The sequence below is a fragment of the Eleginops maclovinus genome, chromosome 23, assembly GCF_036324505.1.
Source record: "Eleginops maclovinus isolate JMC-PN-2008 ecotype Puerto Natales chromosome 23, JC_Emac_rtc_rv5, whole genome shotgun sequence".
NCBI classification, from domain to species: Eukaryota; Metazoa; Chordata; class Actinopteri; order Perciformes; family Eleginopidae; genus Eleginops; species Eleginops maclovinus.
The window spans coordinates 11,442,598-11,458,121 of record NC_086371.1 but is presented as its reverse complement, the minus strand read 5'-3'; the positions used below and the strand labels follow the sequence as shown (position 1 = coordinate 11,458,121).

Genomic DNA, 15,524 nt, shown 5'->3' with positions numbered 1-15,524 from the left:
AAACTCATATTGACTCATTATACAATGCTATGTACATAGATTCATGTGTATGGGTATTGATGTATCCCTCATATATACAGTCGAGACTGGGGAAGCCCTAACTAAATTAGCATCACAGCAGTGTCAAAGGATACTTGTTCACACTCCACTGAGTCCGGCGCATGCAAACGTTGTACCTGAACTACTCAACAATTAGCTGTAATTGGCTACACCCAATGCCACCAACAGACATAAACAAATTATAATGAATTAGTCATGAATGTACTTTATATTACTAGAAAATAAAACAATCTTTCAGGAAGTCTCAAACTAAATTCCATAAAAAATAAAGCATTCATTATCCTTCATTATCATACAAAATATCACATCTACTTGTTTTATGCTACCGAAGCCTGGTCTTCTGGGGAGTATTTGATGTGACTGAGATATTAAAAAAAACAATGGAGGGGCTCGCACAGAGACAGACAGATGAGACAGGGAATTGAAGAACACAGTTGGACAAAGAGAAATGAGTTTGGAAGGGGATCAAGTGTAAAAAGGGTGTGTAGGTGAAGGGAATGAGGGAGGCTAAAGACAAAGGGGAAGGAGATAAATGCTTCAGACAGGAGGTAGAATAAAAAGGATGGATGGAGACAGTAAGGTGCTAGAAATGAGTGTTTTGGCTTCTATAGGCCAGTAACCAGCCAGCTAAGCAGGCGTCTGACCAGTTCAGGTGTTATCATGCCTCCCTCACAGGCTCTGTATTGACTGACTCTGGAGGAGAGAGGGAGGGGGACTGGGAAGTGATAATTGGCGATGTGCTTACCTGGCGAGTAGCCTGCAACCCCACAGCAGGGCATACACACACACACACAGACAACCAGACACACACACACACAATCCTTGCAACTAACATGCCAGGAGAAGCTTTACCCCCACAACCCACCCCTTATAAACACGTTCACACACGTCACACACACACACACACACACACACACACACACACACACACACACACACACACACACACACACACACACACACACACACACACACACACACACACACACACACACACACACACACACACACACACACACACACACACACACACACACAGGTAGATTGACATTAGCGTAAAACCAATCCAGGCGTCCCCCCTATGGAATACTAATATGGCTGCCCTTGCCAGCTGACCTCTTATAGGCCAAACAGGCTGTCCGTCAAACTAATGGGGCGTAACGCTGGCATATTGCTTTCCCACAATCCCTCAGCAGAGCCAGGACACTCATTTACTTCGGTCAGCTTGTTGCCAAGGCAACATTTAGGATGGGTTTGGTGGTGGATGCACGCACACACATGCACGCTGCTTTATGTACTTGTGTACACACAAACTTAAACTAAGCAACCTGTTCAATACCAAGAACTTCTCCACATAAGTAAACATAGTGCTGCGGTGAGTACGGAGAATTTATGCGGCGGCTGAGACACTGACAGCACTGTCGGCATGAGGAAGGTACACTAAGTGCTCTTTGCCTCTTGTCTTTTCTCCCCGCCCCAAAACCAATCTTGTGCTCTTTACTTTTATTCACAATACATGCTCTCTTGTTCCCGTGTTCTGAAAGGCATGCAGACAAGCCTGTCCTTTGCCTGCATCTATTCTCCTCATCCAGACGAGGAGAAAGCAGAAAAACAGGGACTAGACTTCCACAGCTGGGTACCAAACCTCATCCTTGTTCTGGAGGATTGATTATAGATGTCAGCACACACAAAGTCAGCTCTGCAAAAAAAAAAAAAAAACAGGAGGGAGGAAGTTCTTTTTTCCTCACAAAATTATAAAAAATGTAAGTGGATGAAATTTTAACTGCGATCATGCTCATCTATTGTGTGCTGGGTCCGGATGTCTGAAGACACATAAACCAATCATTTTCCGCCACTGCCTTCATGGCTGGTTCACATCCTCTGCGCTCACTCCCCACAGACCCAGAACAGCTTCTCTTATAGCAGCAGCCTTTGTTTTGAACTGTCTCTCTATAATATTATAGAAGAACAGCACATTTAAGAATTTCGACAGGAAATCATAATTATAAATCAAACCTATGCTCCAGGTTTCTAAAACAAGATTCTTGTTATCCCCTTGCATCAAGTTTAAATCTAGTTTAACTTTGCTGACTTGTTTGTGGTAGGACTAAAATATAATTGGGAATATGCAACAATAAAGCTCCACTACTACATCATAAAAATAACTATTCCTCGGTCTTAAGGCTCTGTCTTGAGTCAAAATCTAGTTACACAACCTTGTTTATTTCAGTTTTGGGCTCACATGTCACATTTTTCTAAATTAATCCATGCTGAATCAAATTACCACACAGCAACTGGCATGCCGACAGTGGTATTTCAGGGTTAATAGGGGCCATGTTCCTGTCCCTACTGACCATGAGGCAGTCCCTTGATTTAGTAAAAGCACTGTCAAAGCAACCCGGTCTGCTACAGAAATACATTCCCATAGAACTTAAGTGCTACTGAATTATGTTTTGGGGGAAACATAGTTTTAACTGGATTAAAGTTGCATCCTTAGAAGCTACCCACTGCATTTGGTCACTGTATTTTGCCTCGTACAGTCTTTTTGATCTGAAAGAGCGACCTCCTTACAGCCATTGGAGATAAGGAATAATAACAGTGATGAATTACTCTTTCGGTGTGTCTTCTCATTGTGGTTGGGCAACCACTGCATTTAATATCTGAGACCTACAGTATTATATAGTGTTGAAAACGTGTATAATAGGGGATCTTTAAGCAAAAATAAAAACAAAATATCTCTGTATTACATACTAGAGTGGTAACACATTAAACTGTTAAACTGTGGTTTGGACACACAGACCATGAACAGGGTTTGAATTGGTAGCTTAAGAGGAGCTTCTTTACGTCCTGGGCACTGCAGAGGTGCCCTTGAGATAGGCAATGAACCCCAGCTTCTGGTTAGAAAACTATGAGCATCAGGCTTTTCTAAAGATAGACAATCAACAATTGTCTCCATAAAAATACGTCCTTTTTGCCTTTTGATTTCCCTAGGGAGCAGATAAACTTCATTGTCATACAAAAGTAAAACTTCCATGCTTCAGCTCTAAATGAAACACAATGTTTCATCCTTGAAGATTGTTTATTGTGGCTTGAAATGGGGTTCAGCACCTCTTCCCTATAGACTGTAGAGGAGATTTCTGTGCAGGCCACAAACCTGTGGAAAAATACTTCAATGCACCACACATCCCAAAGGTACATTACTGACATATGGTGACCTAGAAGGAGAACCAGATACATGCTTCAAAGTGTGAGTCCTGGCTCCAGCAATTCCATAGGCATTTATTCACAAATCAAACACATATATAAAGCTCATGGCAACTGTCTGGCTGACTGAACCACTGATCATCATCTGGGATTTCTTCTTCTCTTTTCTATTTGGAAAATCAATCAAAGCAGTGAAACGTTGGATTGTTAGATAAGCTCTGGAATAAATGAGCAATTGTAGCCAGTGGTCATAAAAAAATGTTAATTTCCTGTCCTTGAGTTTGTTGTTGATGCGCCGCTGGAGCTCAGCGCCTCTCCGGATTGAAGAAAACAAAGTCAGCAGGTGTGCGTTTGATCTAACTGAATGACATTTACCCAGGTACCCTCGAGACTGAGTAGTAAAGCACTGTAAAGACCTTTTGTTGTCCGAGCTCCGATGAAAACAGCTAAACTAATGTATTCTTGGTTACTCAGTGTATATTGTGACCTCGGCACTGGAGATGTATTAAGAATATATTTGGGGTGTTTTGTTTCTAGTCAGCTCTTGCATCTCTATATTATCTATTGAACGTTCATTCCTTTTAGTCTCTCTTGTATTTTCACTCTCAACCCGGTCTCCCCTCGTCTCTCTTGTTTACTCCATTATTCCCCTTGTCTCTAAGCTTACCTCTCTCTCTAATTAACAACTACTGTAGCCTCTATCTGCCTTGGCAAACCCCTAAGGACAGGGCTGGAAAGAGAGACAGCGCAAAGGGAAATAAATACAATAAAATAGAGATGAGAGAAATCAACTGAGCCACTGACAAACTGGTAAAGTGTGACAGAGAGAAATGGATAAAAAAAATGATGCAGATGGTGGATGTTAGAAAGGTAACCTCTTCTAACCCGTCGTTGGACAATATTTAAGACAGACAACAGCTGTTGTGTTTTCATTTAACTGAATATATTTAAAAAAAATAATTAACCAATGTCAACATGGTTTTCATTAAACTCATATAGTCTGACGAGAAAACCATTCACGGCCTCTCTAGAAACCATCTGTCTTTGTAGAGCCATCAGAGACTTCAGGACAACATCAAATGATGCTGTAGATCTCGAGCTGCTTGACTGCATGTAGTGAGTGCCATGTGTGAAGCAGTATATTTTTATGGCTTGAGGCTCAGCTGGTTTATAATGGTAAGGGTGGTACCTGTGTGTGCGTGTGTGTGTGTGTGTGTGTGTGTGTGTGTGTGTGTGTGTGTGTGCAGATGCTAAGGACTTATGGCTTCAACAAGACCCTTCAGGCAAGCAAATTCTCTTTGATTAACTCAAATACGGATTCACATATATACAGGTGTGCCACTATAGTGAATATGTCACCATGGAGACTGGAAAGCAGCAACATGCAAGCGTGCGTGCGTGCACACACACACACACACACACACACACACACACACACACACACACACACACACACACACAAAGTTTAAAAATGGCAGTGCAAGTCAGCTGTCTGAATGGTTAAGAGCTTTTAGTCCAAATGAAGAAAAAAATAACCACAGGCAAAACCACCAGCACCCACATTTGCAAGCATTAACAAACAGACAGGTGTTAAGGAGTGTGTGTGTGTGTGTACATGTTTTAGTGAATGCGGCTGCTGCATTAGCTTTACAGATTTATTACAAGTATCGATTAAGCGTTGACGTCCGACATCACACGCACGCAGCAAAGCACTGAGTCAACAATACATTGAAAAATGGCTGTTTATATCTACAGCACTCCACACCCGTAAATTATGATCTATGGACTTTGCACCTGCGCTCACACAGACACACAGGCAGACAGACACACAGGCAGACAGACACACAGCGCAGCATGCAAATGCACCTTGAACACCTGCCACAACAAAGAGCTACCTGCTACAACACAAAGACAAACACCACTCATACGACACAACAACACACACATACATACACACTCTCTTTGGTTAGCACGTTGAACTGCGTCATCTGATTAAAATAATTTATTTTCCAGGAGAACTATTTGCACCACAAAGCTATACCAATATGAACTGAGGGAGACAAGTATCTTGGCAGCAAACACACAGATCCGATGGATCAGACAGATTGTGACTTACCTCCACCTCCTCCGAGCAGAGTCTTGTTGGCTGAAAGAGTAACAAGAAAGAAGAAATACTCATGAAACAAACATGCCTGGAAATAACTACATATCAACTGGTGGACGTACATAACATCATTCAACTTGTTAGATGGGTCCTGCTGAAGTCAAGGTTTTACAACATCAAATCAGTGTAAAAACATACATTTAGAGTTAAATTATTAATTACTTAACCAAACAATTAATGATTTAGAAGAAAAGTAATTTGCAAATGTTTTGAAAACTGATCAACTGGATGGGTTTCAAGCAAGAATACTAAACACTCCCTGGTTAAAGCTCTTCTGAAATGAGGATTTTGTAAATATTAATTGCATATCCGCTGGCCACATGTAAACATCACCTTGGACTGTAAGAGCTTGTGATGAGCATTTTAAAAGACATTTTTTAATATAATAAATAATCAACAGTTTAATTGAAGAAATCAGTAGTGATCACATCTATATAAAAGGTGGTAGTTTTGATTAATGTTTGCAAAAGGCAAATCACCAATCAGTGTTAAAATGCTCTTCGACTCTGTACTACCTTGACCTTTCCCCAGAGGGTTAGAAAAACATCATCATCCAGCGCACTTCATCACTGTATTTATTTAAAACTGAGTTCATTTGTTTTTTTTGAACTGATGCGTGGGCTGGATGTTCAGAATCTCTGATCTCAAAGGCTTAATCAAGTCTAATTGGTTGAGTTTTGTGTACTGAAATAACTTTTGCTTATATTTACTAGCTGGAGGGAAAACGTCTCCACATTTGTCCTTCGGAGCATGATTTGTTATGGGTGCCAGCATCGCTCAACAAGAGTGGTTCTCAACCCAAGGGCTCACAGTGCCGCTGGGTTTGCCAACCAGCGATTAATTGCATTCACCTGGCATTGCAGGTGTAACTCAGTCCGTGATTAGATGGTAGAATTAGAAGCAGCAGGCTCTGAGTCCCGTCAATGAGGACTGAGAAGGATTGCATTAGAATAGCTCCACTGACTGCAAAGCTAAAAAATAACTCATGCTGAGCTTGTAGTCAAAAGAAAAATAAACAACTCTGTGCGACTAAACAGTAAGACGGTTACATTCGTTTTCAAGTTGATCATACAGGGACTTTATACGAAGGATAACAAAGAGGTGATAGTAGCTTAAATTCAATAGAAATATAATGAGTTCTTTTGAAGTGAGGAAAATCGAGATGTAATACTTGTAGCCATGGCTGGCCACAAACCATTATCTTCCCTGCTGGAATCAAGTCATTGCACATGTGTAAAGAGTGTGAATTACTGGGTGATAAGGTAGGCTGATGGAGCTTCTGAATGTGATGTGCAATTTCCAAGTGTTTTTCTCACCCACATATCCATAAGTCAACAGTGCTAGCCTGAGGGGATCTGCAGCACTTTCAGAAAACTCAAATCTTACCATAACCTCATAAAAATCATGTTTTCCAATTCTTTCCCTGCTCATGGATCAAATTTGGGTTGCTGTGACCATGTTAGGAGAATCTGATAAGCACATAATCTGCCTGCGAGGGACAGCTACAAAGTTACCTCAAAACACACAGGGGACGTCTCTTATTTTAGTTACTGTTTGCCGGCATTGAGCCAATTGGGCACGCACTCAGATGGTGTATCAAGCAACTTTAAAAAGAGGAAAAAACAAAAGACTAAATCCCCAAGCTGTCTTTCCCTCACAAGAATCCTCTACTTTTCAACATTTCACCATCCCCCACTGCCTCATTAATGGTAAACCCCACTTAATTTCAGCCTTTAAAACACACCAGACTTCTCTGTATATGTCTCACTAACATCTCCCTAAGTGAATATCTCCACTCTTTGGTTTGAGTGTGTGCAGCTCAATACAGCATGAGCTAAAATAGAGGAATGTATTTAATGTGAAAGAGTGAGCAGATCTCAAGTGCATGGCTTGTTTAAGAGCTGATAGATCTTAAGAAACTAAAATAAAGCTTGTTCAGATCGAAAAGGCCAGCCAAATAAAATGTCTCCATTAGGTCTCCCATTCCTCCTCTCCTCCGCTGTTTAGCTGAAGGCAGTACACAATAGTGATATTGCGTACTGCGTCCCGTTAAATATGTCCATGTTGACTAACACGCCCAAGGCCATCTGACTAGTGAAAGGTTTCTCATTTATAGGAAGGGAAACTGCCTGAAGGAGAGACGATGCATCATGCACAGTTACCACAGTGGTGACACCGGGACTGAGATGCACCAGCTGTTTGTAATTCAAAGACTACTGGAGGTTTGTATCCGTAAAATACTTACCAAAATGTTAAATGAAGGTCTTAGTTAGAAAAATTATGAGTGTAAATCAGTTTCTTAGAAACATCTGTCCAATCAAAAGTAATAAAGCATGTTAAAAGTCACATCAGCATCAAGAAGTTATAATATAGCTGCCAAAAAAAAAGTTTTGGGGGTTATGGTTGGTTTGAACATTCCCAAATCTTATCATATTACATAATCTATGTATTACTTATTTTTATTTGTATCAGCTTACGTGAGGAAGTATGTGTGTTTTAAGGTATGTAGTATTCATGCAGTTTAAAAAGAGAGGGAATATTCAACAACGCTCTCTGGTTATTAAGTCTAATGATTTTAGGTATTTTGGGTATTTTATGTGAATTGTATCTTCCAAGTTATATCAGTTACACTGGTAGTTAATGCTTGTAAATATTAAGTAATAACTCATCTTTAAAAGGCGACTAGGATTTGTCCGTTACAGACAACAATCCGTTAAAATTGCCCCTTCCTCCTGGCCTCAACGAAATCAGAGGCTCACGCCTTGGCCACAAATTAGGGTTAGGCTGCCTGCAAGCTGTTTAAAGCCTACCTCATATTTAGTCTCGTTTTTGGACAAGCTTTGTCTTCTTGGCATTGCCTCGCTATATCTGAGTGTTCTTCTGATGTTACATTTAATAAATCCGGCTGAAAATAAGATAACATTTCTGTTCAAATATGATATGTCCAGCAGTGGCTCAGTCAGTAGGGGGTTGGACTGGGAATCGTAGGGTCGCCGGTTCAAGTCCCCGAACAGACTTGAAATATGGAAAGTGGACTGCTACTTGGAGAGGTCCCAGTTCACCTCCTAGGCCCTGCTGTGGTGTCCTTGAGCAAGGCACCGGACACCTCCAATCCCCACTCCCCATTGCTCCCCGGGCGCTGCACGATAGCTGCCCACTGCTCCTAGTACTAGGATGGGTTAAATGCAGAGGACTAATTTCACTGTGTGTGCTCTGCTGTGTGCATGCATGTGACAAATAAAGAGGGTTTCATCCTCCGATTCTCTACGATAATACTTTACTTTCAGATCTGAAATTTTCCTTGCATCCCAAACAGCTCCATTTGCAACCTCAGCAAGGACAAATATTTAAAACAAGGAAACATTTGCCACACATTCTATTCAAGTCAGGTGTAGATCTTGTCTTAGTAGAGCATATGTTATTATGAGTTGGCTACCTTTGGACCCTATGGAGAGCTGGTGCAGCCAACTCACAGCACAGCTCCTCTAACACAATTAGAAGGTTCCACTTTCTCATGGAACATTCTGAACAGATGACAAAGCTTACGTGGAACCAGCAGTCAAGAGACTTAAAGGTTGTCACAGTAGGACTTGGTGGATAAATCCTGACCAGGAAAATAGCACTAAGGGGTTCCTTCAGTGCACTTTAAATGAAAAAATGTACCCATGGATGCTTTTACTGTTATGTGCCAGTTTATGATGTTAAATGCAATTCAGGACTTATCTTGTGGAAACATATTTTTCATTCTCTTTCCTGCTTCCTGTCTTGTTTACATGCCTTGTCGGTTTATGTCCAACGTTTTTTCGATAATGTCATCGCAGTAAAGCCCAATGAGCACAATCGCACATTGCTAGTGAAATCCCTCCACTCAAACCACAATATGTTTTTTACGGCTGTATTGCCTTCTGTATTTCTGAGGCTGCCTTCCTTGTAGAAATCTGTGTCACTGCCTCTGCTGCGATGGATTTCTCTCTGTAAAACTGATGAGCAGTTGCTGCAAAATGGTTTTTAAAACCAAGTCCCTCTCTTTCCAACTGAAGGACTGACACCAAGGCCCGGCGGTAACGGAAGTTTTAGATTGCTGAAATATTTTTTCTGCTCCTTTGTAGCTGCTGGAATTGTCACCATGAGAGGTGACACTGTCTGTGTTTGGACAGCTTTCATCAGGAATAAGGACAATATAGCACCAGATGTTAACAGAAAGGCCCGAGAAACTCAGGACATAGCCAGCAGAATGGAAAATACAATGCGTTGGTGGGAAGGTGATGCCGCGGGTACCAGTGAGACAGTGAAATACAATCCTAGAAGTAAAGATTGAGTAATAGATCTTCAACACTGCACCAGGGTTTGAAAGACTATGAGAACAGAAGGTAACAGAAAAATATATTGTAGAATTACAGCTCACTTTACAAAGCAATCTATCAGGGATGTGGGTAAAAATGTACGTGATTGATTGCATCCACCAGCCTGTCTTTCCTTCACTTAAAACAAGTTCAACACAATGGAGGCCTTTGAGGACAGCACAGTGTGCACTGTTGTATGATTTAATGAATCAAGACAACAAAGACATGCAAAAGACTCTGAGCTCTTGCCTAAGACGTGGTCAGATGTTTCGTTGTTTGAAGTATACTGTACCCTAAACACTTGTATAACTCTTCTCTGCTTTACTTCACTGCAGTGTCTTGGAAAGTATATTAAGCACCAATAAAGGCTTCACTTCTTACCATATGTATAGTGTTACAATAATCATTTGTTATAGAAGGTATGAAAAACAGTACTTTTTTTTGGAGTTCATACAGGGTTTGCTGCCCAGGCAGTTCACAAGATATATTCTCACATCCTATATTCATTTTATTTTGCCTTTCATAGGTGCAGCAAGTTTAAATTTCAACTTTTACCTTCAGTGGTCCAGGCACAGAATAATTATTATTATTTTATCGCCTCATTTTAAATTCATCTCACTTGAAATCTTTATTCATGGAATGATACACATGTTAAAATCCCATTATGTAAGGTACAATAGTGCTGTGATGAATTATCAATGATCACATGTAATACCGCTGTTCTCTGTGTAGATACATAGGCGCTTGAGACAAAACCAGCCTCAGAGCCCTGTGGGGAAACAAAAGCATCAAAGCAACCAAAATACTCATGTGTATGCACAGCACACACACACACACACACACACACACACACACACACACACACACACACACACACACACACACACACACACACACACACACACACACACACACACACACACACACACACACACACACACACACACACACACACACACACACACACACACACACACACACACACACACACACACACACACACAGGTTTGAACACTAACATTTGCATGCACTTACACAGTACTTGCCAGCATTCACAGATACACACACATACAAATGCAGACAGTCGCGTTTCAGAGTTAGGGTAACCATGGCGACGCCAAAGCCCAAAGGTTTGTTACTGAAACCTAGTTAATTATAGAGAGAGAAAAGCAGAGAGAGAGAGAGTAATGTCGATACTCAAGGGAAAGTGTTTCACCATCTGTTAAAGCCAACATGTACCCTCTACCCTGTCGAGTGTTAATCGTGTGTGAGTGTGTGAGTGTGAGTGTGTGTGTGTGTGTGTGTGTGTGTGTGTGTGTGTGTGTGTGTGTGTGTGGGCGTGTTAGATTGATGTGTGTGCATGCACTGGCCGCAGTAGTTGCAAGGGCAAAAACAAACACACATGAACTCCCTTCTCCCACGGTGCTAAATACATGAAGGCTAACAGTTTCTTTCTCTTATTGGCATTAGACAACTAATTGGAATCGCTAATACCGAGCGGCTAAATAAAGCGTGCTAGCATCTTCTGTAGAGACACCAATTACCGGAGTGGGGAAGGGATCAGGGTGATAAGTTATACAACTACATACAGAGAGAGAGAGAGTGAGAGAGAGGAGAAGGGAGGGTAAGTTGACAGGGAGGGAGTGGAGGAGGAGAGTGCGAGGTGTCAGGGGATGGAAGGAGGGGGAGACAGAAAGAGGGAGGGAGGGAGGGTTGACGAAGAGTGAGTGAGAGAGACAGAGACAAAGTGAAAGAGAGTTGAGGGTGGAGAAGGGAGACGCAGGACTAAATTTGCTGGGAACATAAAACAACAAGATGGAGTGTCCTTCTTCTTCCTTGGGAGGTAAGCAATCACAATGGGGAGAAAGGGGGAGAGAGAGGGGAGGATGGAGGGTTGGATAGATTGATGCATCAGTGAAGGACAAGGGCTAAATGCATTAAAAAAAAAGTGTCCAGACAGAGGACGGAAAAGTTGGTTAGTGAGGCTAAAAAAGATGAAGAAAGCACTCATTTGCGGGTTGGCTCAGAGTACGAATTGATGTTTCACCACCGGTTTGTGTTTGTGTGTGTGTGTGTGTGTGTGTGTGTGTGTGTGTGTGTGTGTGTGTGTGTGTGTGTGTGTGTGTGTGTGTGTGAGTCAATAGCAATGATGATGTTGGTAATGATGACAACAGGCTAAAATATCCTTTAGGTGAAGCTCTATGTTAAACCAGCCTTCTGTGTTTGCTTTCTGCGGCCCTCCATCTTATTTTTCTTTCTCTCTGCTCTCCGCGCCCTCTCCCCCTTATTCCCCAGGCCCCAGTGCAACCTGTTTGTGTATTCCTCCCTCTCCCGCTTCACTCTCCATCCCTCCCTTTCCCTCTCTCCTCTACCCACTCGCCCTAACCACAATTATACCTCTTCCAGCCATTTAATTTCTAGCCATCATTTGGGCTGTCGACCAGAAAACGCCAATCAATTTGCTGGTATCCTTATGGAAAAAAACCAACAAAGATACTTATACGCTGGAGGATAGTGCAAATAAGTGGTGCTACAAGTACATCTAAGATTTGATGAGATTATAGAATGGAAACTTGATCCTTAGGATGAAATAAAACATCACTTTTCATCAAAGGGAGGTAAAGGTTAAAGAAGATAATGAACAGAATTAAGAAAGACAAGTCAAGGACAGAGTTAAAAATTAAGCGATTCATAATTAATACATTTTTCTATATCATGATTTTTTTTCTTTTGCAGCTCCTTGTTTACATTTGTGCTTAAATGGCTTTCCTTTGCCCTTCAGCAAATCTAGCTCCAGAGTCTCCCCATGAATGTGCTTTTGTTATTACCCACCACGATCTAAAAGGCCTGTGTTTCACCTCAAGGCTGTGACTTTGACATACGAACACAGATAAACAGTCTTTCATCCCAACAACACAAACATCTTGACGTTTCTGACTGTGATGGTGCTCTTAAAGAAACTAGAAGTGAGGCTGAACAATAACCCTTGTGCAGAGTGTGTATTTATTAGAGCTGAGCTAGTGTGACAGTTTCATTTTTAATTGACATGTGGTGAACCTAATGTTGCTCATTAGCTCCTTAACAAACGTTCACACCTGCGGAAACACTACGACACAAAGCAGATCACTTCTAATTAATGCTAAGAAAAAAGTGGCAAAAGACGGCGAGATCTCAAACAGCTTAGACACTTAAAAGTTGACCGGAGTTCAACTTGATGCAGGTGAGCAGGGATGTGGAGGAAAATGGACAACTGATTGTCTGATGTTCTCCGTTTTTGATCGCCTTCTGCAACACTCCTGTTACTTGTGTTTCTACAACAGCTGGCTACAGTTTGTTTACTTCCTCAACAAGTCCACAGTATAAACTGAAACCATAAGTGAGAGAAACTCACTGATTGGTACCAAAGCAGTCAATTTATCCTTATTTGAGCTAGGATTGGATATCTGATTGCCCCTTAAGGAATATTGTTTCTTCGTTATATTAAGTAATGCTAGAATTAGTATTATATTATAATAAATGAAGACAAAGTCAATACCATCACAAATGTTTTAGTTCTAAGTCGATTGGAGACTACACAATAAATCTAATGACATAAATGAGAGCTTTTCTGATTTGTGATTAGCATTTGATTTTACAAAGCATAACTGGTTTGTTAGTAAATTCATAAGCGACATTCTAATTATAATACATAGTTGTAGCCCCAAGTTCCTCACACAACCTGAAGTACTTTTTTTAAAGGTAACTCTGTAGCTGACTTGGTATTCTCCAAGTCTAAGGAACATCACTGTGTTTCTGCAGCCCAGAGGTGTGAATACCTGGAGATCCTGTATGCATATCAAACAAAAAGCCCACCCATCCAATTAAAAAAGAAAAGGTTGAGTGATTTCTCCTTTTTCTGATAGGACACATAGTGGTTGATTGAATTGCTCCTGATTCTATTAACATTTAATACACAACCATTTTCATACAGAAGACTTAAGTAGCACAAAGCAACACAATGGCAGGTGATGTCAGCCTGTTACCTGATCTTTTTCTTTATAAATAATACTAAACTCGCTGGCTCATAAGACCAGACATCTATGGGCTCACCTTCTAAACTTTTAACAACATAATAGGTCAAATAAAAAAAAGATTTATCCTCATGCAATATCCCAAAAACATTCAGAAAATGATCAACCAATATGCCCAACATGCACGACGAAGAGGAAAGCTTGGTGATAAAAGCTTTGTATTGATTTTTGTGGTCTGGTTTTTATAAATCAGTCTAATTATCTATGCAGATGATCTGCATTTTTATAAAGATAGTTACATTTTAATATCACTTTTGGCAAACCCTGGCATCATCATTCTTATTAAGTATATAAAAAGGTAGGGCACGAATACAGAATACATTTCTATTTTATTGTAAGGTAATTCAACAAACTGCTTATTATAAGTCTCATTTTGCACCTTTAAATTCATAATTTTTCTTTTCAGGTGTTGGTTGTATGTGTGGGTTTTATTGCAATTTGAAGGGATTAAGTAAGTAACATGCTTTACCCTAATTTAGCTAGACAATAATTGCCTGCACAGGGCTATTAAGCTGATACCATGAGGGATAACTAGACCATAAATTACAGTAATTTACCGCAGACACACTCATAGCTCCTGTAGGAATATGAATGCTATTTTTCATTAAGCAAAAAAAGAAAGGAAAATTATCCTGAATTATAAGAGTGTGCAATTAGCACTGTCAGATTGTGTATGTGCATGACAGGGGGAAAATATTTCAATATATAATGCAATACAACAACCAAGGCACATAATATCATATCATAGCCCCGTAGAGATGAATGAATACTTCCTTGATACGGAACAACAACTGATCATATGCAAAACAGTTGGATTAAATTTGCATTGTATTGTTCAGGAGTTCACATCATTGTGTCCAATCTCGTTTTCAATCTCGAGTTCATACACAGAAAATTGCAATTAGAGCAGTTTTTTGTAGACGGACTCAGACAAGTTTATCGCAGATAAATCAAACCATATATCAGGAGGACTGCATGACAAAAACATATGATGTTTAAGGATTGCAATAACAATATGAGATAATGGAATATTTAAGTAAGTGGAAATCTGTTGATCTTGCAAGTTAATATTGCAAAGACAATGGAAAATATGGCTTTATATTGTACAAGATTAGCATTGGTGGATAATGGATATACAGTATATGATGTATTTAAAGACAGTGATGCCGTTATAAAAGCAGGGACTGTTTTTTGAAACTGGAAAATTAAACGTGTCACGGTACCAAATCTTTGTGTGTTAGTGTTATCTGTTTGTGTATGAAATTGAATATCGGCCAAGGTATTAATATGTCTTCTTAACTTTAAAATCAGAAATTCAGTAAAGGCCATGCTCTAGCTTCTACACTATTAATGTCTCGTTCGGATTGTGACTCTGACTATGTGAGTGGCTTAAATTGAATCAGACTATTTCCTGGGAAGCTGTCTCTGGAATAGCGCCAGAGGGTGCTGGTGGTGCAGCTGCACCCGTAACGTGGCCCCGAGGGGCCCACACAAGCCTATGATGCTCTGTGTGCTGATGAGCACATAAATCTGTTTACCTGTGTGTGTGTTTGTTTGGAGTAAAGGTTTGTTTTGTTGCACCCATGCTGCAATGAAAGCTAAATTTAATAAAGCCGTGTATGCAGCACCTTACGGCTAAGCTGTGGTAACTGCTTGAAGGTAATAAATGCAAATTAATTGTGG

The 15,524-nt window shown here is 40.5% G+C and overlaps 1 protein-coding gene across 3 annotated transcripts in view; it reads right to left on the bottom strand.

The window, feature by feature from the left end:
- macrod1 (mono-ADP ribosylhydrolase 1) overlaps positions 1 to 15,524 on the bottom strand; it is a 106,343-nt gene that overhangs the window by 42,564 nt on the left and 48,255 nt on the right. For all 3 annotated transcript variants that reach the window (XM_063876337.1, XM_063876336.1, XM_063876335.1), the window contains exon 4: positions 5,381 to 5,410. In XM_063876337.1, the coding sequence (XP_063732407.1) occupies positions 5,381 to 5,410 (30 nt within the window). The remainder of the gene's footprint in view (positions 1 to 5,380; positions 5,411 to 15,524) is intronic.